The 23618-nt window shown below is 35.7% G+C and overlaps 1 protein-coding gene across 1 annotated transcript in view; it reads right to left on the minus strand.

The window, feature by feature from the left end:
- Nucleotides 1-2546: 2546 nt before the first annotated feature.
- LOC124451253 overlaps nt 2547-23618 on the minus strand; it is a 103461-nt gene continuing 82389 nt past the window's right edge. The window contains exons 4-6 of the mRNA XM_047001879.1: nt 20258-23573; nt 2883-3018; nt 2547-2612 (exon numbers count right to left, since the gene is read on the minus strand). Coding sequence (XP_046857835.1) covers nt 2547-2612; nt 2883-3018; nt 20258-23469 — 3414 coding nt within the window. The 5' untranslated portion in view covers nt 23470-23573. The remainder of the gene's footprint in view (nt 2613-2882; nt 3019-20257; nt 23574-23618) is intronic.

The following is a 23618-nucleotide window of genomic DNA, read 5'->3' on the forward strand; positions in this document are numbered from 1 at the left end:
GAATGTCGTTGTTCGGTCTTTATGTTTAGTGAAGTATGATTTGAGTTTGTGTGTTGGTTTATGTGCGATGTTTATTTTGAATGGTCGGAGTAGTCTTGATGTCATTTCTGATGTTTCGTTTATATATGGTAATGTTACTATTTTTACTGGTTCGTCTGTATCTTCGTTAGGTTTTTCAGTTTGTGGTTTGTTGTGTATTTTGTTTAATACTTTGTTGATAAAGTTTCGTGGGTAATTGTTGTTTATGAATGTAGAGTATAAGTAGTCGCGTTCATTCTTCTTGGCTTCTTCTGTATTGCAGTGTGTTTTAATCCTGTTGAAGAGAGTTCGTATGCAACTAATTTTGTGTTGTGTTGGGTGATTGCTATTAAAGTTGAGTATTTGGTCTGTGTGTGTATTTTTGCGGAATACTTGTGTGGTTAATGTGCCGTCATGTGATCTGGTAAGTAGAATATCTAGGAAGGTAAGTTGTTTGTTCTGTTCTTTGTCCATGGTGAAGGTTATGTTCTGTGTGGTGTTGTTTATTGTGTGTAGAATGTGTTCTGTTTTGTCTTTTTCGACGATAGCAAAGATGTCGTCAACAAATCTTCTCCATAGTCTGATGTGTGCGTTGTTGGTGACTGACTGCTTTTCAAGATGTTGCATAACAGCTTCTGCAAGGAAGGTGGATAAAGGAGAACCCATTGGTGTTCCTGAGATTTGTCGGTAATATGAATTTTGGAAAGAGAATTCAGTGGAGAGGCAGAGCTCGAGCAGGTCAATGATGTCGTCTTGGTCTAGTTCAGTTGTGATTTTCCATGAGTTGTTGTTAGTAAGTAGTTCGTTCGTGACTTGTTTGGCTATGTTTAGTGGTATGGATGTGAAAAGTGACACTACATCGTAAGATATCATGATTTCGTCTGGTTTTAGTTTTACATTTTTAATATTGGTGAGGAAAGTTGTGGCATTTTTGATACTATGATGTGATGATATGACTAGTGGGTGCAGAATATTAGAAAGATATTTTGATAGTTCATACGTGGGAGATCCAGGAAGAGACAAAATTGGTCGTAGCGGGTTGTTTTCTTTGTGAATCTTTGGTAAGTCCATAGAATTTGGCGGTGGAGGAGTCCACCGCCAAATAGGAGTACGGTTATATACATATGACCGTACGTCCTGTGCCAATATATCATAAAGTTCTCTCGGCTCCTAAAGTTTTTTCTCTTCTTCAAAAGAAGCTACATCCATCATAAAACAGACGGAAGTTGCAAAACGAAAGCAAAGTAGCTTAGATACTCTTCTAGTGAAACGAATTTGCCAAACAAAAGAAGTTGAAGACAATCAAGTCAAACATCCTAGCACTATTACATGTGAATGAATTTCATCCGTATATTCCAACAGCGGTCCTACTTCAACTTACACTAATTCGCGGGCAGATGATATTTACAACTACATAAATCCGGTTTCCAATCTTTCTGATGCGAAAAAGTACGAAATTCTATTCAATCATTGGAAACCTGGTTCTGATTACTCTTTCCCCCCTCACGAAAGTACTGGAAGACGTTTTCAGTTTGCATGGATATCTCGATTTCCATGGTTAGAAATCTTACTCTGCTGTGGAAAACGGTGGTTTTTGCGTCACTCGTGCACTGTTTGGTAGTGAAAGCACGCATAATGCAAGTAAGCTCAAACGTTTGGTGGTAAGTGCTCTTCCTCCAAGTGCATCAACCCTTCCGAAGTTATCTCAACATGGCGAAAAATCTAATGTTCGAAGAGATTAAAGATGCAAAATTTTTTGCTATTTTGGCTGACGAAGCTACTGATTGTTTCAACGTAGAACAGATGGCCATTGTTTTGCGCTTTATGGACAATAATTTTAAAGTGAGGGAATAAATTCCTCTTTTTTATTTCATGCATGAAAGGTCTTTCTGGTGAAGCTCTATCCACTGAAATAAAAAATTTCATTCAAAGCATCCGCCTACGTATGGAAGAATGTCGTGGTCAGGGCTATGACGGCGCTGGAAATATAGCAGGAAAATTTTCAGGAGTTGCTGCCCGAATCATACAGGCGTACGATAAAGCCGTATACGTGCATTGTGGTTTACATATACTAAATCTATGTGTTGCATCTGCTTGTTCAATAGACATGGTGCGTGAAATGATGAACAATGTCCGTCAAGTGTCAGACTTCTTTAATAATTCTCCAAAAAGAACCATCGTCTTTAAAGAGATGATTAAAGAAATTTATCCACAAGCCAGTCATGAGAAGCTTATCAATGTTTGTCGCACAAGATGGATGGCCAGAATTAATGGCCTTTCCATCTTTCGCAAAGTTTATTTGGCTATTTTGGCAGCACTAGAAGTGGTAAGAACAGACAAGTCAAACGATCATGATACGTGCTACAAAGCGGGGGATGATCACAGCCATTAAGTCTTTTCAGTATATCGTTTGTCTTGTAGTCGTCGAGCGTTTCCTTAAATGCACCCAACCATCAACTTGCAACTTCAGTCTGCTTCCCTTAACGCTGGTAAAGCTCGTGAAAATGTTGCTCTCCTCTTTTTCACCATTAACGAACTTCCCATGGACATTGACGTGGTCCATTCGTCGTATTACGAAATGGCGGTTGAATTAGCTAAAGGAGGAGTGAAACCTTACAAGTAGAGGACAAGTAACCGCTAAATGCACCGAGTCAACGTACCTGCGTACAGCACGTTAGAATAATACAAAAGAGCTTTGACGATTCCTTTCCTCGATCATCTTGTAGGGCAGATACGATCAAGACTTTTCAGATGGAAATCTCGACGCATTTGACGCCATGTATGCTTTGCCGAGTTACGTCACCAGTGAAGCCAAGTGGCCGAACATTTTTCTCGTTTTTTGAATAAGTATAAAGATGACCTACCGTCACCTGATTTTCTTGAAATGGAGTTAAGAATGTGGAAACTTTTCTGTTACAACTACAAGTGTCCGCTTCCAAATTCCATACAAGAGTTGCTTCATTTTGTTGATGTTCATTCATTTCCAAATGTAAAAACTGCCTTTAAAATATTTGGAACAATTCCAGTGACTACATGTAGCTGTGAGAGATCGATTTCAACTCTTCGTCGATTGAAAACCTTCATGCGAAGTACCATGGGAGGAAAAAGATTATCGTCACTAGCATTATTAAATGTTCATCGAAAAATTCACCTTAACATCGACAAAGTAATCGAGCGTTTTGCACTTAAACATCCAAGACGAATGGTATTGGCAGATCTTTTACATAGCGATCCGTGATGAGAAAGATAAAAAGCAAGAGAACAACTTTAAAGCACCGTCATTAAAACAAATTTGGGCATTTTCAGTGTACTTTTCTTGACTTATTGTAGCTTTGCGTTGCTGTTGACAGGATGCCTACTGTGAAAATTTTCTACTAAATACTTTTGCTGTTCCAAGATAGTCCACATTGAACACTTTCTTCCTATTGTACCTCAACATTTTCATTACTGTTCCAACGTAGTCTACAACAGTTAACATTTTCCAATTTTGTATACCTTAATACTTCATCGTAAATGGTTCATGATGGTCTACAGTGAACATTCGATGTTTCTTTTAGTCTAATGACGACTCCGCGATGCTTTTTCAATAAAGATATACGTACAACTCATGTGGCTTTCTACCAGCTTTGAACATTACTTTTATTAATCTTGCCAACTTTACGATTGTTGGATACAGGGGCGGATCCAGCTTCGTATATGAACTTAGGCACAATGTCGCACCGTTAGCGCAACTTTTCTATGAGGGTCCAGGAGCATGTCCCCCCCGGTAAAATTTTAAAATTGGATTGCAGAAAACGCTATTTCCTGCGTTTTTACAGTTGATTTTCTAAAATATTTACAACTGGAAAGCTAAAATTCTTGCTCATAAATCATTGATTTTTGACCGTTTCTCTCAATATTAGAGCTCATCAGCATGCCTAGGAAACTCGCAGAAAAATATGCTTTGAGGGCTTCTGACATGGATGGCCTGGCTCATTGCAAACTTAGCCTAAAAAAATTCCTTACGCTGTATCAACTTTTATGTGGAATTTCATTTTATAATGGTCTAGTCATACCTATATGCTGATTATTATGCAAACGATTTTATGTCAATTTATCAAATGAAGTTGCCAACAAAAAATGTTTGTAGATGTCAATCGTCCAGGTAAATAAAGTCCTGAGAACGATTGTTGGTGTTTGTATTGACCGAGGTTAGCAGCAGTCATCTTTACAGTCAAGAGTTTAAAAAGGCATCAAAAACTTTCACTCTTTACTAGAAATCTAGTTCAATTCTTCTTTTGTATTTTGCAAAAAGATCTATAATCTTTTCTATATCTGGATTAATGTCCTGATGAATATACAATAAAGCAAGACCATTTAACCTGTCAGCAGCCATAGTACTTCTTGTATAGATCTTTAATCTTCGCAAAGCAGAGAACGATCTCTCACACTCACAAAAAGTGACTGGAATAGTACTTAAGATCTTTAACAATATTTTTATGTTCTCAAAACCTGGGGAATTTACCTGTGAGATATACCATATGGATGAGCCTTAGTTGTCATGGTTGTCTCAGTAGGACCAGAAGATGTAAACCTCAACTTTGTTTGTATACTGGGCTTTTTAGCTTGTGACAAGTGATTACTTCCCTTTCTTTTAGTTCATTTCCCACCAAGTATCAAAGGCACATAATGATTGTGTTTGAATGCAGTTGCTTGAGGAGCTAAACCTTCAAAGCAAAACAAAACTCGCAAGTATTTACTAGTGGAAGCACAAGCCCTAGATAGAATTTGAGGTTCAATTCTTTGGTTCCCTTTAAAAGCACTAGAGTATATGTCAGGATAATAAGAAAAAATGCTACAGGATGTAACTGAAGAGAGTGCCAACAAACAAACAAACACAGTCCATGACATATCTTTTGCATTTAACACAGCTTCTGCCCTGACCAGTTTAGAAACAGAACAACCACTTCCAGCACTATCAATGGCTTAAGAAGAGACTGACATGGCCACCATGCTTGACATAGAATCAATGTGTTTGTTATGCTGAGTTTCAAAAAGATTTGAAAAACACGGATGTTTTGCAAAATAATCAGCAAATAAAAATAATTCTATAGAGGTCATCAGCCTCAAAATAGTCACCACAAAGTTGTCACCAACAAGCAGAATTGACAATGAACTGTAGAGCCAGTTGCCATTTGTAGCAGATCTGAAATAATGTTATGTAAATTTCAAATATCATGCTTCAGTTTATTTTTGTATATCTTATCTGAAGTACACTATTGAACATATGAAGAAATAAATCAATAGAACCGTTTTAAATATGATCGAAATTCGGAAATTTGTTTTGTTTTGAATCACATAAATAAACCACAACTGACAAATCCATCGGGCAGCACATCAAGTCAATTTATATTTGCTTATATATTCTTGTGTAAGCATGCATGCATAACATGTCATAAGTTTTCTAACGTTAAGGTAACCAAATTTGTGTTATTTGTCTTGGCACTCTGCGGTATGTAAAATTCGGCATTGATATTTTGGAAAATATCAACACCGAGACGATCCAACAAACTATCGCTGGTAACAATGATTTTGACTTTCAGGCAATCCAACATCTCTCCGTAAAGTTGTCCCATAAAAGTCCCATCTTTCCTCGTAAAAGCATCTTCAACTCGGTCAGTGAAAGATGCCATGCTTCTCATTAATATTGTTGGTTTTGAAGCTCAAGATAAAACCTCGGCTATCAACAATCTCAATCTGTGCTGAATTTCGCACAAAACCGCTTGAACATTTCAGCAAAAACGGCGGCTCGTTAGTCAGCACAACGGCAATAAACCAATCAAGAGACAGATTTTAGTCTCCAAATTCAGCACAATTTTAGGCGTGCTGACTCTGTGCGGGTTAGCTATGGGTATTTCTCCCGCAAGTGAATTACAAGTATTTTTAGCCACTTGATCTCTTAATCGGATGCTTAATCCAGGTCTTGGAAACAATAACATTGCTCAGTGAATGCACGTTGTTGCACAAATTTCTCATAATACTATCCCTAACCCTGACAATAGTTTATTTTTCTAATGCTTTCGTTGTGAGGACACAAAAAATTTAATTAGTTTTAGGATAAAGAATTCATGGTCATTATCCACACATCGAAACAAACTACACCCTACCGAGACGAGGTTCGAACCTGCAAACGACGCATAGAAAAGGTCTCTGGGTCCTTTCGACCAAACAAGCTTCGTTCCACACTCGAAATTGTTATTTTTTTTAACTAAGCGCATTTAAAATTTGATTAATTTTTTGTCGTTGCTGTGCAGAATTTAACTACGTCGCGTGCTAAATGTGACGTAGCTTCAATCCGCCCCTGGTTGGATGAACATCTTTGCCGCTGTTGGAAGAGGACCACCTTTGAACATTGCTTTTATTAATCTTGCAATCTTTACGATTGTGGGATAAACGTCTTTGCTGCTGTTGGAAGAAGATCACCTTTGAACATTGCTTTTATTAATGTTGCAATCTTTACGATTGTTGAATAAACATCTTTGCTGTTGTTGGAAGACCACCTTTGAACATTGCTTTTATTAGTCTTGCCATCTTTATGGCTGTTACAAAAAGCATCCTTGCTTTACGAAAAAAAACATTTGGTGGGGCAACAAAGATGGGGAATTATTTTTTTGTAGTGAACTGTCTTTTGGTTATTCACTGCAAAAATAACATGCTTCATCTTTCTCTCACTCCAGCGGCAACAATCCTGTCATTACAGAAAGGTACGGAAACTGCGTTGATTTTACATCAGACACCACAAGGTAAGTAAAATTTTTGTTCTTCTATAGGAACAGAATTATAAAAATGGCGATATTAGAATTTTTTTAGATGAGATTATAACTAAAATATTGTTATATTCTACATTAAAAATGCCTGAATTCACTTTTCCGAGAGTCTAGATTTCAAAATTTTCTGGGGAGCATGCTCCCAGACCCCCCTAGCGTTGGCTTGCGCCGAAGGCGCTCGCTACGGCACAGGGCCACGGTCAGCCCAGAAGCTGGACCCGTCACTGGTTGTAGCTGTTAAACAATTTGAATTGTTGAATAGACAAAAAATTTATTAAAAATATGAATATTATTTCTTAAGAACGATTCATTAAACAATTTACCTTAAATTAAAAAATTCCTGCATTAAAAAACATCCAGGGTATGTTGAATTGAAGACATGACGAGAAGTGGTTGGGAAGGCTTTTATTAGTATAACTGTTATTTAAAACAAGGAATAAACAAAACTAGAAAGATTCACATTGCAAAACGAAAAATGACTACTGTATTAATCAAGAACAGCTCAGCCAGATATGTAGTTTCAGCTGGAGTCTGTTTAAAGTTTTGCTCAACATTTCGAACTGCTATAAAATCTTAGCTTTCTGTCGACCATTTTCTTTATCTCAATCAATCTGTCTGTAAGCTATGTTATGTTTCTCACAATTAATGCACAGCGAGAAACTGCAAAAGATCTTAGTGTAAAAATTGTACAATTTGTTATTGTTATACTATTGACTTGGTTTTTTTTGAAGTTCCGCAGCTGCATTTAGCATAGCTGCGTGAGTTTACAAGCTGTTTTTAGATACAACCCTTCGAACCCTATGATTTTACACTGTACCTAGAAGCCAAGTATTGCTGGCCTTATCTAAATATAACCCGTAGAATCATAGAGATCGTTTCGACTTGCAGATCACCTATGTAATCTGTACCTTGTTTATATTCTTATTTCAGTCACGTTTCAATCACCATCATATTCGTCAGTTCAAGGACAAATTTTTTCACACGCTCTACAAGCTTTTAAGAATGCTCGCGATAGACCGCATCCAATGTGAACTAACTTAATCTCGTACTTCTGTGCCCTTGACAATTCCAAAAATCAAACTTTTTGCACAAGAGGGAAAAAACATCGTATCTAATCATGCCATAAAGAATGATTTTAAAACATCTTTACTACCCAAACTTTAACTTCCACATTTACGCAGACTGTCTTTCTTTGCTTTGATTGGAATCAATATCTACTTCTTCATTTCAAAGTCAATCGTATTCAGAAATATTTAAAGTTAGCAACCTTTTAAAAAATTAAACCTGAGCACTCTTTGTCAGATATCATAACCAAATCCATCGAACATCGACGTAGAATTCCTGGGGGAGGGAGTAGCTGAGAAGGTTTTTGCCCTCTTTCAAAAAATTTATAGAAGGGAGCTTAGCCCCCCAAAATATAGGATAACATTGACAAATTATAATGCATCTTATTCCGCGTAACCTTTCCCTAATTTGGAGTATCGTGGAGCTGTTGGTATACTGTGTTTCTCTTTCTATAAGACTTTGTCGCTACGAATTTGTGAAAATTCCCCTAAGGCACTACATATTTGTTTGACTTAAAGCTGAATTGGCTCTAAATAATCCTACCCTTAAATCAAACTTTGTGCCAGACAACGTTGTTCGTCAGAACTGAAATGATTGCTGTCTTTTTGGAAAAAGTATTTAGAGTGTTGCACTCCAAAAGCAATATTACAAATTGATAGACATTAATGAGAATGAACTAGAACTCAGGTTTAACAAGGGGCGGATCCAGAATTTTTCAAACATCAGTCAAAAAACGGTGGACGCCGTACAAAATAAATAAATCACCGTTTTTTAGTTTTTTTCCCAATATAGCTAATAAGCGTAAACTTGCAAAGACCGTTGTACCCAATGTCAGAGCTCTTCAGCATGCATACGAAACACATAGTACAAAGCAATCATGGGATTGGCATGGACAGTAGCGCTGTCTGACATTTCTTCAACATAAAAGCATTACAGCGGCCAGTTGCGTTGTCTGATATTTGTACAGCAACGTATCAAAACACACATAAAGCAAATTTTAAACAGGTATTATCTTCAGCAAACTTATCAATCACTCCTTCAATGTCAGGAATAATTTCTGAATGAATTCGTAAAAAGCCAAGCCATTTAAAACTTTTTCTACAATAATGTTGTTCCTTTGATAGGTTTTCTGATTCTTCAGCACTGAAATTGATCTCTCACATTCACATGAGTTGATAGGTAATATACCTGAAAAGCAATGTAAAACTAGAATTTTAACTGTGGTTGAAACCCCTTCAGAACTTTTAACAGACTAAACAGATGTTGCACAAGCAGATTTAGATATGGGTGCAAGAGAAGCATCAGGCACACACAAAGCTATCTGTTCTTTAAAAGAAAATGCCTCATTTAGGGCTTTGTTCACTGCATGTTTTTCCTGCTTTTACAAAAACAATTGGAAATTATAAAAACTCCTTAAAATTTTGGTAATGATAATAACTTTGCTTTTAATAAACTAATGAGTGGGATGTACCTAAAGTTGTTCTTTTCATTGCACCTGTACTCTAAATTAAAAAAACCGAAGGGGCAAAATGGTTTGGGTGAAAACTTTGTCCCGGTTTCTCAAGTCACTTCATAGCAAAACAAAATAGAAAGATCAACTGTTGGCTATTTTATTTGTTTGTAAATGAACCAGGGAAGTTATTACAGACTTCACCACAATCTGAAGAACAGGTAACAATATCTCTTCCAATAATTAAAGAAAGAGTAATAATAGACATATAATAACTGAAGGGCTTAGAGATATAATACACATACCAGTTCTTCTCCGAGCAATTTAAATTGCCTCATTTTAATCAAATTTTTACAAGTTAATCCTGAATCTATACTCTCATGCGATTCAATGAGGGAAAAAAGATGTTTATAGCTGCTTTTAAAGTGTGCTGATGAGCAACACATAAAAAGACAGGACGTTCAGCATAATAGCCTGAATTCAAAACTAATTCAATCGAAGTTAGTTGCCTCAAAACATGGATTAAGCTATTATCACTTACCAGCAGCAATAAAACAAGCAATTTCAATTTTCATTTGAGGATTGCTTTTGTATATAAAACACCGAGTAGCAAATTTGTAAGGTTTACAATTTAATTAAACTATATATTTTAGAATATGTATGATTTATATGAAAACACATTTCTGTCACGTAGATAACCAAAAACCTAAACGCGCAACTAGAGCTATGGCACATATGAATTCCATATATTTATGAAACAATGAGATAATAATGAAATAATGACATAATACTATCTAGTTCAGATTTACAAACAATTAGAGCATCAACAACGGCATGCTAGACCTTAACATTTACATATAACAACATAAACTAGTCGCAAGAATTATGCCAAAAGCAATGCTTCATATGGAAATTGTAAAATAAAATAACATGTACTATGAAGCCGTAAATTATTACGAAAACAGACAAAAATATAACTTTCAGCTGTCATATCTCGACTGACTTTATCCGTTCTTGATCATCGTTGCCATCGAGCAGCAAAGATATAAACTTTGGCTTTCTGAGAAGTATCAGAATATTGCTTGATCAGTAATGAATGAAGAAATGTAATACTTTTTGTCAACCGAGAGCTTGAATAAGATGGCAAGCAAAATATAGCCTGTTTTGAAAAGTACATTAGAGTCAAGCTTTCTTTGCAAGAAATAAAAGCAACTGTGAGGATGTTGGTCTTTAAATAATTCATGGTTCGCCAGCTTGCCGAATGGAGAAAATATCGCCATTTATGAAGTTGTAGGTGCAAAATTTTTGCTCAACTTCAGTAAATTTTAAGTAAAATACTAGTTTAACATATAACGCATACTTTGTTTTCCCGAGTATTAATGTCGAAGGCTCAAGTTGGGCTCTATAAAATGAGCGTGACAAGATTCTCCATATCTGCAAGTTTCAGCATGCTCAGATGTCTTTAGCCAGTTAGAGTAGGAATATTTTTTCTATAAAATATATTGTTTGGTCGGGCTAAATTTTGAGAGCCCGAATAAACTGCGAAAATATGGTACCGGCACACTGTTTCTGCACAGCTACTTGTTAAACCAAAATCGTTAATGGCGTGTTTATGGAGTTAAATGGCGTGTTTAACCAAATTCGTTATTAAAAGATTTGGATCAACAGCTCAAAATCCGCAATAAATGGATTAAAGTTGTTTTGAACTTCAAACTAAGTTATTTTGAATTTTTAAACCCACAAACTCTTTGTTTTGTGGAAATTTTTGGTCGAGTTGAGCGCAACCAGCGTGACCTTTATATACACCACTGTGCATATTATCATTTGACTCGCACGAGCCAATTTCATAATCCTTCCTTTCGCGTAAATAACATTTGTAAAATTCTTAGATAAGTTAATTTTTCCTTTTCATTTAGAAAATTTTTTGTGGATTCAATTTATTCTCAGTAATGAGTATGAAGAGTTGAACACAACTCTTCATACTGTATTTAAACAAAAAGATTTTATTAAGGCAGAGATATATTTTTAAAAACTATACAAGCCAAAATTTGATTTCATGGCCTGTTGATGATAATGACTTATTTAGTTGTTTTGACAGGTTCACCAGCTATGCTGCATAACATTTACGTGACAAACAAAACTAGAGGAGTGGAGAAACTCTACGTTCGTTTAAGAAATTACAAAAATTTGAATTTTACTCCCGCATTCTTGTCGAGATGTCAGCAAGCGATTTTGCATCAGGTGCACAGCCTGTTGATGTGGAAGGAGTCTACCGCAAAAAAAATGAAAAGAAACGTAAGGAAAATAAAACGTATTTTCAATTGATTCAAGGTGGCTTTTGTGTTTTTTAAAAAAATAAGCCTACACCAGCTGCTATTGAAGACATCAGTAAGCCAACTTACTTGTCTGTTCATGATGGAAGTATAATGTGGCAAGAAGATTTTGCAGTTAATGCAAAAGCTCATGGCTGTATCTCAATAAAAGGAAGTAAGGAAGGGATCTTTGTGCATCCGTCAAATCCTAAACCAAAGTGGAAAAGTTGTGAACAAGGAGACCTTTTAACAAAAGCAAATACAATAGACGATAAAAACCATTGTTTCGGCCATAGTTTTCATAAATTTTTTTCTTCCTAAAGGAGGCCATTTGCGGTGGAAGAACTAATAAAGATAGAGACTTATACTTTTGTCGTGTAGTTTCATGTACAGGACTGCCATGCAAATTGACCGTGAGTAATTGGAAGTATTACAAGTGGATATATTTCTACCACTTTGAGAAAAGTGAGGAAAAGGGAGATGTTCTTTTAGATACTGGGCACACATTTGTTAAAAGTAAACGCGGAGACACAATGCCACCCAATACTGTAATGACAGGAGCTGCTGGGAGATGTGACACAGTGTTAGTTGGAAGAGCAGGTAGTAAGGTGCCTTGCAAAGCAAATGTTCGAGATGGAGAGATATGGGACTTCTGGTTCAGTGACCGATGAGAAAATTCAGTAAAAATGGGAGAGGTTCTTTTGCTAATAAATGATACTGATTATGATGAGTAATGCACTTAAGTGACAATAATTAAGCTCTTTCAAAAATTTTCTATTTCAAACTTGTTAAGCACAGTTATAGAAATAATTTCAACAAATATACACATATATTATTGTTTATTTGCCAGTATTTTATGATAATTTCAGTTGTAACAGAACAAGTAGAAGATTTGTATGAATATACTCCATACACATCATAATAAATATTATCAATTTGTTAAAAATTTTGTTCAGTCGTCTGTCGGTCATTACTTGTAAAAATTTTATATTCTTAATTAACGCATAAGTGTGCGTGTTTACGTAAAGTACATCACTGTTTATTGTTTAAATCGTGGACTGCCCTTGGGTTGTGCGTGGATATACTAGTACTGGTTAAATCATTGGTTTTAGTTATTTTAATGGGTCGCCGTCCAGTTATGTAATTAGTTCAATATTTTCGACCTATCTTTATATGTAGCAGAACCATCGATTCCTATAACTGGAGGGGAAAAGAGGCCTGGTTCCGGTTGTCAAGAACATGGTGGTATTGGTGGATTTTGGTGCTCAAAATTTCTGCTGTGAAAAATATTTTCAATATTCACTCCTTTCTGATTTCTCAAAAACTCTATATAATTTAAAACCAGTAAAAAAATAACTAAGATACAGCGTAACGTTTGAGAATGCTTCAGCATTGTGTGAAAAACACAGTACATACATGCATCAAAAATCAAGAAAATCTACGGTAAGGAATAGAATATTTTAAAATTTAATCTATTTATAATATTTAGCTTTTCAAAAGTGAAAAACAAACGACCTTCTTTAGTAGGTCTGTCAATGTTGTGAAGTTTCTACATAATTTCATGCTACTGTGTGTTTGACTGTTTGTAAACAGTTTGGTGTAACTATTTCTCTTGCTAAAATGGATAAATCTTTATTGAAAGGCCTCAAATAGAGCGAGAAAAGGTTTGCTTTAATCCTACGATATAAGTCAACTGAAAATATACCATGGATAAGTGTGTATTTATCAGCTGATAAATTTACTGAAAACTTATAAAACTTAAAAAACTTTTAGAACCAAGTTTTTTCCCTTGTTCTGCACTTGTCTGTTGTCGAATTTGTTCAGGGACAGATGTGTTGGATATATTTCATTGATAAATGATAATTAACGTACAGATTTTCGAAGAAGAAGAAGTAAAAACACAAAATTACACTGACGTATTCTGCACAACGCCAAAATACGTTACCTGACGTATTCTACGGCACAAGACGAAAGGCGACGCATGCGCACAGCAACAAAATAAGAGATAATTTTTTCCGGTGCCCCGTCTTTGGCGTTCCCGTCGTTCATCTTAAGGTTGCTATTAAAAAAGGAGGGCTCAAATTGTATGATACCAGTGACTGAAAAACCATTTACGTTGAAGGAGTATAAAGATGAGCTTGGGAGGCCATACGAAAGACTTTCTTTGTGTGTTTGCAAAACCAGAAGACTATCTTGGCAACGAAAGTTTAGATGAAGATGATGACAACTTGTCATTACAACAGGTCAGTTCATCAATTATGCTGCACACACTTAAAAATTATCAATGATTAATTTTAAACCAAATATTATGTGATCTTTCATCTTTTAACTTATGACATGGTACGTAGAATCATCAAACTGTTGAGTCTGGCATATTTTTTCCAAAGAGCAATGTCTTCTTTTCCACAACACTGGTTATGCTTATACCAAATGAATTACTTTAGTTGATTTACTAAATATATGTAAATGTTGTAAGCTCTCCTCTTCTAGGATATTGGTGATAATATAAACGAAGTCAAAAGAATTTGCAGGGGCTTTTGTGCAACTTAGCTCTGTAAATTGGCTATGATTTTTGAATACTTTTGGATTGCTGATATGCATATGTATATGTCCTACATCAATGCTGATATTGATATGTCATACTTTTCGCATAGCAGAGTTTCCATAGGCAAACTTCATCTGGAGAAAAAAGCCCTTATTTCAATCAAAGTTTCAGGAACATGTTACACGTAACTTATATAATTGTTTTGAATTGTTTAAAGTATTTCTATCACTTCAGCGACAAAATTCATTATTACATGAAATTCAGTGCTCATACGTATAGTAAAAAGGCTATTTTTTTGGACGTCAACATATGTACATTATCACCAAAAGTTTACTCGTGCTAAAATGAAATATTTTTTATTCATTATCAATATTAAAATAATTTACATGGCATGGCAAGTGTATTAAGCCCACGAGAAACCATAATTTTGGCTAAAAATGTATGTTATTCCTTCGACAGATGAAAAGGTACTACTTTTATTTGTAGTACAAACATAACACCTATAATACTTTTGCAAACTCTTAAAACACTAATGTGAAGTCCAGCAATATCTCAACTTCCATCTACACCATTCAACCCCAACGTAAGGATTTAGATGACATGTATGCAACAGTGCTTTTGGAGGAAACAAATTCTGATTTTATTGAGATTGATGCTGTGGCTGAAGTTGTAGAAGCAAATGATAAAGTTACAGAAGAAGTAACATTGAGCGAGGTCTTAGCAAAACTCTTTCAACAAATATCTTCTGAAACTTATGGCAAGGAACCAAAACGAGCTATAAACAGACTTTCCTTCGCCCCAAAGCATAGCTTATCCTCAAATTTCACTGATGATATTGGTCAATATTAAGGGGCTGTTGATATGGGAGGTTGAGCAAGGAAATTTTTCACCCTAATGACAGAATGGTTGCTTGATTCTCAAATTCTCTTTGGTGAGCATACATCAAATTTCTTTCAGTGAATGCGACATCGACAGTTACAATCCAGTTTAGGAAAATTACTGGAAGCTGCTAGTGTTGATGATGCTCAATAACTCATCACGGATGAAAAGTTGGATGGCATGTTTGATATGGCGGGCACAATGAAAGTGAGCAATCAAAAGATGATGTGAAAAAGTTGTCCAGTCCACAATCAATTGGTATGTTTTAAGAAGATGCGAACCATAATACACCAGTTTCAAGGAAAGCTTGAATGCTTTGGGTGCTCTGGAAGCCATATCTGTTCACACAGAGTTATTCCGAGAAGTGGGGCATTGGGGCTCTGGGGAGGGGTAGCACCTTTGGTGTCTGGCTGCTGCACTTTACCTGGTAGGGTGGACGGGCATCACTGGTCCCCACTCATCCCTAAATCTCTCACATGTGGCTCCAAGCGCCATGCTCCGGTCACCGTCTCAGCAGGCGGGCTAAACCATGTGAGGGGGTGGTGTTTACACTGCACCACTGGGCGGACGAGCGGCGACAGGCAGCCAATGGCCAGGAAGGAGGGTCCACAGGAGTGACCTAACGACCAAGTGTGCTCCACCCATGGATAAATGGTCTCACTGCCTTGTGGGCATCGTCGGGAGAAGACAAGGCTAAGGAGTAAACCTGACAGAAACCCGGAGTGGGGCTCCAAAGGCATTCTGCTGACATACCCTGTCATCTTTCTGGCAGCTCCTGCAGCCTAAGCGATTCCAAACTGTAGCACTATGTGTTCCTTTGGACTTTGGACTACATCGTCTAGGCCGAGAGGGGAGTCTTGGAGTTTGGGCAGCGCAGGACTTCCATACTACTTGCCCAGGAATCAGTACGCCTCACCCCATATGAGGCGCCACTGACGTCATCCTCGCTTCGCGATGGACTTCCATGATTCCGAGAAGTATTCTGCTTCGTAGAAACTTAAGTGTCATCTGCTAAGAACAGATCTTAAAAAAGCAATAAGCTTATTGGTTTGGTAACTTTCGCGTTTTATAACTTTTGCATTTTGCTCAGTTTGATCAACAGTTTGAAGTACTCATTGCATTAACTGCATCAATTTATAGCAGAGAATACTTGTAACATTTATGTGGAACAATTAAAAGGAGAATTTTGCTATTTTCTTATTCTCAGATGCATTGGGAATATTATCTTCAAATGGTCACGGATGGTCAATTGTCTTTTAACAGTTTCACCATATATCCTTTTCTAAATTTCTTAAGTTTGACATTATTGATTAAATGTTAATCTTAACCCTACTTTTCAAGCCTATCACACATTTGTGACCAATGTTTAAAGTTGGCTCTCTCCCTCTAATGGTGGTTTAAGCCTTTTCGCAAGGAGAGGTTGAGAGGAAGCAGGATTATATTAACATAAAAAAATCATACCAAGGTCGAACAGACATTTGCCGCATTGCTGGTTTATGATCTTCTGTGTAGTCGCCTAGTCTTCCTTGACTCAACACCCTCAGGGTCAATCTCTCTCAGCAGTTTACAAACAACACGATGGCTTACATGCACACCATGTTTTAAGCGCAAAGAATGCCAAATTCCTCGTTGTCAAGAAAGCTGTCCAGGCCCTTGAATTTCTTCATTAATAAGAAAACGCAATTGCTCTTCGTTATAAATATTCCTTTTCTTATCAGCCCTTAACGTCTAAAACGGTTTTTCAATGTCACTTGTGATATTTGCACATCATTATTAACAATAGCATCGTATGGATAGCCACGGTTACAAATATTTCTATGGCGTCGCAGCTTTCGCAGTTTACTGTCCCATCTTTTAAGTTGTTTTCAGTGCAGCCAGAACATGCCTTATTAAAAACCACTGTAAAAATGATGAAGAGGAAAAGCTAGACATACTAGACGGCGTTTGTTTTTAACGTAAAATGCTGTCATGCGCGCCCAGAGTTTTGCTTTCTTTAATATGTGTAGGCTATTTCATATATTTTAACAAATTTATGTGCATATTTTTTTATTTGTGTGTGAACCATGTGAGCCACCGTACAAATCCTCTACAGCGATGGTTTAAAATCAACGATGACCGAAATAACTTCCGAATAACAACAAAACGCTTCCATTTACTAATTCCCACACAATGTTTGAAATATAATTTGAATAAATATTTGTGACCTGTAATATTTGGTGGTTTGACAAAAATCATGTTTTAATGCTTGTTATACGAATGTTGAAACAATCTTTAAACTAGGTTTAGATTTAAATTGTAACTACATAAATGAATGTTTTTAGTCAATTTTAAGTCACAAACAATATTTGTTTGACATAGATCGACGCGTACATAAAATAAAACTAATTTGCTTTGACATATAAGAATGGTAAATCTTTATGTACCGTTTCATTAAATGGAACGAAAATTTCTTAATATCATGATCACCCATGGGTATCACCTATTGTCGCATTCCCTAAGAAAAACGGAGGTGTTAGACTTTGTGTAGATATGCGTCTTACAAACGAGGCCATCAGTTTTGAATTAAACGGCGCAAAGTACTTCTTCAAACTTGACATTTCGCAGGCATATCATCATCTAGAATTTGACGAATCAAGCCGATACATTACCACGTTCAGCACACACATTGGTATTTTTTGATACAAAAGGCTAAACTCTATGGAACAAATGCTGCTGAAGAAATGTTTCAATACACTTTGCTAACACAACAACGACTACGTGGAGTAAAGAACATTGCAGAGGACATCATTGTTTTTGGCAAAACACAAAAAGAACATTGCAGAGGACATCATTGTTTTTGGCAAACCACGAAAAGAACATTGCAGACGACATCATTGTTTTTGACAAAAACACGAAAAGAACATTGCAGATGACATCATTGTTTTTGGCAAAACACGAAAAGCACATTGCAGAGAACATCATTGTTTTTGGCAAAACACGGTAAAACGCTCAAAACTGCAAGACTTGAAAATTGTCCATGGCGACACGAACTCAACAGATTCCTGTTACAAAACCGTATAACACATCACACGACAACTGGGTTTTCACCCGCTGAACTATTGTTCAACTGAACGGTTAAGGGAAGTTGTATATCGCTCAAAAAAAGGAACACCATCAGTCGTCATAAAGAAGTGCGAAAAAAAACGGGCCAGAAAGCATACCACAAACAATATGCTGATAACAAGCGAAATATAAAGACCAGTCAGATAAAAGTTGGCGATGATGTTCTTGAATAGCAACAAAGAGAAAACAAGCTAACACCTCATTTTAGCAAAACACCATGTAAAGTAGTATGCAGATATCGTTCTCGAGTAACTGTACGATGCAAAGATGATCGCTTTATAACGAAAAATGTTTCACATTTCAAGGTTGATACATATCAATAAGCCATTAGATATCGATGATGATGATGAAGATGAAACAAGGACTACAAACAACTGTAATGACGACTTAACAAACAATGGCGTTTATGAAATTGGACCAATTATTCCTACATCAAGTCGAAACACTAAACCACAAGAAAGATATAGACATCCTTTATGTTGAACTTAACATTTTTGAAAAAGAGTTAGTGATGTAATAGTGATAACGATCATATATATAAGTGTGTCTGATTGGATAGTTAAAGTTGGTAATATGAGAAGGAGATATATAACACGGAGAACAATTTAATGTTAGGTTATGTTAGGACAGCATAAGGAACACTATTGTAACAATACTTGAAAATAAAAGATAGCAATATTACACATCCTTACGACAATCAACATCTTCGTAGGATATTCTCAATTTCATCACAACTTCGACAAAGTTACAGTGTTGAATTCTCCAAGTATAAATTTCAAAGTTGACGGGAATCATAAGATGAAAAAGATCTTTACTTGACATTATAAAAAACTAATCTCTCTCTCTCTCTTTGTCCGCGATATTTTTGCATAATTAAAAACTGCCAGTTTTTCCAAGGTTAAAACAAAGGATATGGACAATTTTTTCTGCAATATTTTTGAATTTGTTGTTGATACCATAAATAACTGTTTTTCTGTGATATAAAGAACTTTTTATGTTTTAAATGATATGTAATGTTAGTAAGTACAATAAGTTAATATAACTACAAAGGTTGAATTAGTGGACTTATTCAGGAACATTGAGTTTTAAAAATTGAACTCCGCATCCACCATTTGTTACTAAAGCTAAAGTTCCTGTATTGTAATGCATAGTTATATTAGATACAGAATCTAATCCGTAAAATTCAGCACACCTTTTACCACTCTTTAAATCAACAGCAACCAACATGTCAAGATGACCAATGAAATATGATTTATGTACAATTGGGCTAGACCATAAAAATCCAAAGATACTATGCAAAATCGCACTCACGTCATTGTTTTGATGCATATTAATTACATAAATGCCAGTCACCAGGTAAAAATGATCGTTGTCTTTGAAAGAGAATGCAATGACCGCTTGGTTACTATCACTTATAGAGCAACAGACTTTATGACAAGTTACAGTTAACTGTTCTTCAACAAATTTTTCAATAAAAGACGTTATGGGTATTTTTGCAGTGTGCCAAGGTTTCAAGTAAAGTTCATTATTGTTATTTCCCCATTTCCATATTGTGTATTCTGTTTTGTTTACAGTTAAAATAACAGAATTATCAGGTGATACAGCTGCTGCTTTAACTTTTGAACTATGGACAGGAAGTCTTTTGTTGCATTGTATCTCACCCTTAATAATACTAACAATTTGAACAAACTTTTCTTCGTTAATACAAACTAAGACATCACCAAATGTGAAGATTTTCTTAGGTTTAAATCCAATGGTAACATGCTTTGCTTCAGTAGAATCTACAAAATTTTCAGACAAAGTTGATATCTTCGTAAGATGATCAGAACCATCCCATATCCACAGTAAACCATCCGACCACCAACATCCTAATGCATTCTTCAGTTGCATTGGTACAGTTTGAATAATAATGCAACGTTCAATGCTCCAAATATAAATGTTGACGTGGTCACCAACAGCGAAAGCAACAAAAAAAGATCCATCCGGTGAAAAACAACAACACTTAAATTCAAATTTCTCAAAGATAAATGAAGGTCTCCGAAAATGATCAGTTTTGAAAAACTTAAGCTTGGAAAAATACGGCACAACGTAAAATTCCTTCAACGAGATGGGATGAACGTCTTTAAGATTCCTCCAAAAACATGGACACCTAACATTCGGTAAACAAAATCCGATTTCTCCTCGATCGTTGTATTTTGTGATTTCAGAAAGCTTTCCATTCTGGCTTATATGATAAAAAATACAATCACGATAATGGTGTGTTATAATTAAATTTAAAGGTGGTGAATATTTCTTTTTTCTTGAAAAAATATCGATTGCCTTTGGGAATTGAAAAACATACGAAGTCTTGACAAATTCTGCACCAAAGAACTCTGAATATTTATCTGTGGATTGTAGTTTTTGGTAATCAACAACGCAGCGTCGATCTATTCTTTGCAAAGTTAATGAATTCCATGCAGTGAACACATCTTTAGAAAGTCCCTTGTAATGTTTTTCATATTTTGCTGTAATAAACAAACCAGAATCAGAGAAAGAGCAACGATTAACGACATCATCTGACTGTAAACACAACAACAAACGTCCATTGCTAACGTCCCACAACTTTACTTCATTAGATCCATCACTAGTTACCAGTCTATTTCCGGTAGGTGAAAAGGAGCAACAACAGATGATTCCAAGTTCAAAACAAAAGTCCTTTAATGTTGGATAGTCATATATGTCATACCGGGACATTAATGTATTAACACTGTCCCACTTATACAACTTTGAATTATCGAGTACAGTGCCTAGAGTGCGTTGTTGTTTGCATTCAGGAAGTTCAAAAATAGATATTTGACCATTATCATATCCTACAGCAAGAAGTTCTTCATTGGACGACACACAAAGTGATGTAACGTTAGCACGCAAGGAGACAGTCAAATGATGATGGTTTGTTAAATATGTTGAGTGTAAATCCTCAAACCAAACAAACTTTCCCTGTTTCAATAAATCCCTCGTCAATAATCTTTTTTCGTTGCTGCCATGAATTCTATTTGCAATAGTTTGTAAATAAAATAAGCTATCATCAATCATATATGATCTAGGGCTCATTGTCATAAACAAGTGAAACAGTTGTTCCTCAAGTACATCTGTTCTCAAAAAAGTTCGAATTTTTTTAATGATTTCAGACAATTCTAACCTAATGGTATTCATTGTTTCACCAATTAACCTCGCACAAAGCACTTTGACATCTACTGCCCAGCTAAAGTCAACATTTTCGCCACATTCTATCATATGGTGGACACCATTCTTCAAAGTATATTTAATCATAGCAGTTTTAATCTGATCTTCAAAAATGTTCATCGACTTAATTTGTTTAAACACTTTCTCACAAGCATGCCATAAGAACTTATGACCGTTTTTTGGATTAACTGTAAACTCATGCTGTTCGTAACCATCTGACTTCAACCAATCAAGTAGAGATTTGTGATACACGGTTAAACAATCATCGTAAACTGGCAAAATTTGAGATAATGGTTCAATGATTTTACTGCGGACTTCAAAGTTGATATCACCAGAAAAACCTAAATAACTAAGCAGTAATGTTAATGGTAAAAACTCCCGACAGGCAGCCAACAATTCAAGAAATTGCATGAAAGTAGTTTCTGCGATAACAGAGTTTCTGGTTCTTTCCTTCGTTAACCATTCTTTTACTCTTTTGAATTGCTTTGTGTAAACACTGCTTAACCCACTAGGGACCAATTGTTCAATATTCTCGTCTGTAAGCTCAATTTCTTCTTTCTTTAAGCTCAGTTGTGCGTGATAAGCATAAAGAAATGATCCCTCACATTTTTCAACTAATGACTGAAGAAGGTAGCGATCTTTCTGCACCCGATCATTCAACTGATGACTTAAATACTTGTGCAGGTCTTCTTCGTTGTTTTCATCACGAGGATGAGTTGTAATTTCCACAGGATTCATGTCTTTCAACTCTTTTAGAACAGGAAGTTCTGGACGACTGGTGATGAAGATTTTAATCCATTTTGGCAGTCGGTCAAACTCTTCTGCAATCAATTCCAATAATTCGCTTTTGTTATCAACTTGGCTTTCATCTAAGGCATCAATAACCAAAATCATTGGTTCATGATCTTCCAATGAATGCAATGGATCATTTAATAAAACACGGAATGCATCGGTGATTGAGTCTTTTGAATGGTTTCTCTGTAATTCTTCATTCAGTCTACTTTTAAAATTTGATATAGTATCACACATGCTACTAGCCAATGATTCTATCAATATTCGAGGATTTCTATAATCTGATCTATTATACCTGCAGAAATGAGAAGCAGCAAGTTTCTTCTTTTCAGAATATCGTCGACACACCTCAGCAGCAAACACACTTTTACCAACGCCAGGACCAGCAATCAAAATCATGACATTAGAAGCATCTTCACTTCTATCGTTAAACCAAGTGTCGAGTTTTTCAAATAACCATTGTCTAGTGCCTTCAAGGTATTTCATGTTAAGATCTTTCATAAGACCGTTAAAATTACACTTTCCAAGCTTTTCGACAACTGAATATGTTTTGCCCTGTATCATTTTTTTTACTCTTGCTACATCCTCATTTATGTTCGTAACTTTTGTAGCTATCTCTTGTTTGATCTCTACAACATCTCTTTTTATTACTTTTACATCTTCTATGATTTCTTCAGTGACATCGATTAACTGCTCTTCTCTTTTATGCCATTCTTTTAGCATTGTAGTATAATTAACTTCATCAGGACTGAGTGGAGCTTTCTTTAATTCATCTATTTCAGTTTGTTGAATACCCAGACCAACCAATGCTTTTGAGATTTCATCCCACAATTGCTCAAACGTACTGTCATCTACACTAGTTGTGCTTATGTGGCTATACACTTTGTTTCGGTAAAACTTTATTCTTGCAATATTTGCTGAGATTGAAAAATCTGAAGAGAAAGGAAGATTATCCCATCCACCATGTGGCGGTGTTAGACCACATATGTTACGCAATAAGACAGTCATTAATGAAATATCAAAGTTTTCAAGATTTGGCAAACCAGTTGATGGGTAAAGAAGGTTCCATTGCTCTTTGTTGATGACGCTTCTTTTTCTTAATGATTCCAATGTACTTTTATTTGAGGGTTTATTAAGTTCATCGCTTAGGTTTGACGAGCGAAAATTTATATTAAACTGCAATGTTGTTTTCAAAGCTTGTGTTCCTTTATTTATCAAGAGTTTACTTAAACGAGATCCGTTTGCTTCAATCTTCAGTTTTTGAGGTGGTGAAGCCATTTTCAAACAAGAAATTTGTTTAGAATATAATGCTGTAAATACTCTGACTTACTTTAATGAAGAATGTTTGGTTTTAATTGTGAAGCCTTTGTTTGAACTTCAAACTAAAAACGAAGAAAAATAATGGTAAAAAAATAAGTTACAAAACT

This window comes from Xenia sp. Carnegie-2017, unplaced genomic scaffold, assembly GCF_021976095.1.
Source record: "Xenia sp. Carnegie-2017 unplaced genomic scaffold, XeniaSp_v1 HiC_scaffold_24, whole genome shotgun sequence".
NCBI classification, from domain to species: domain Eukaryota; kingdom Metazoa; phylum Cnidaria; class Anthozoa; order Malacalcyonacea; family Xeniidae; genus Xenia; species Xenia sp. Carnegie-2017.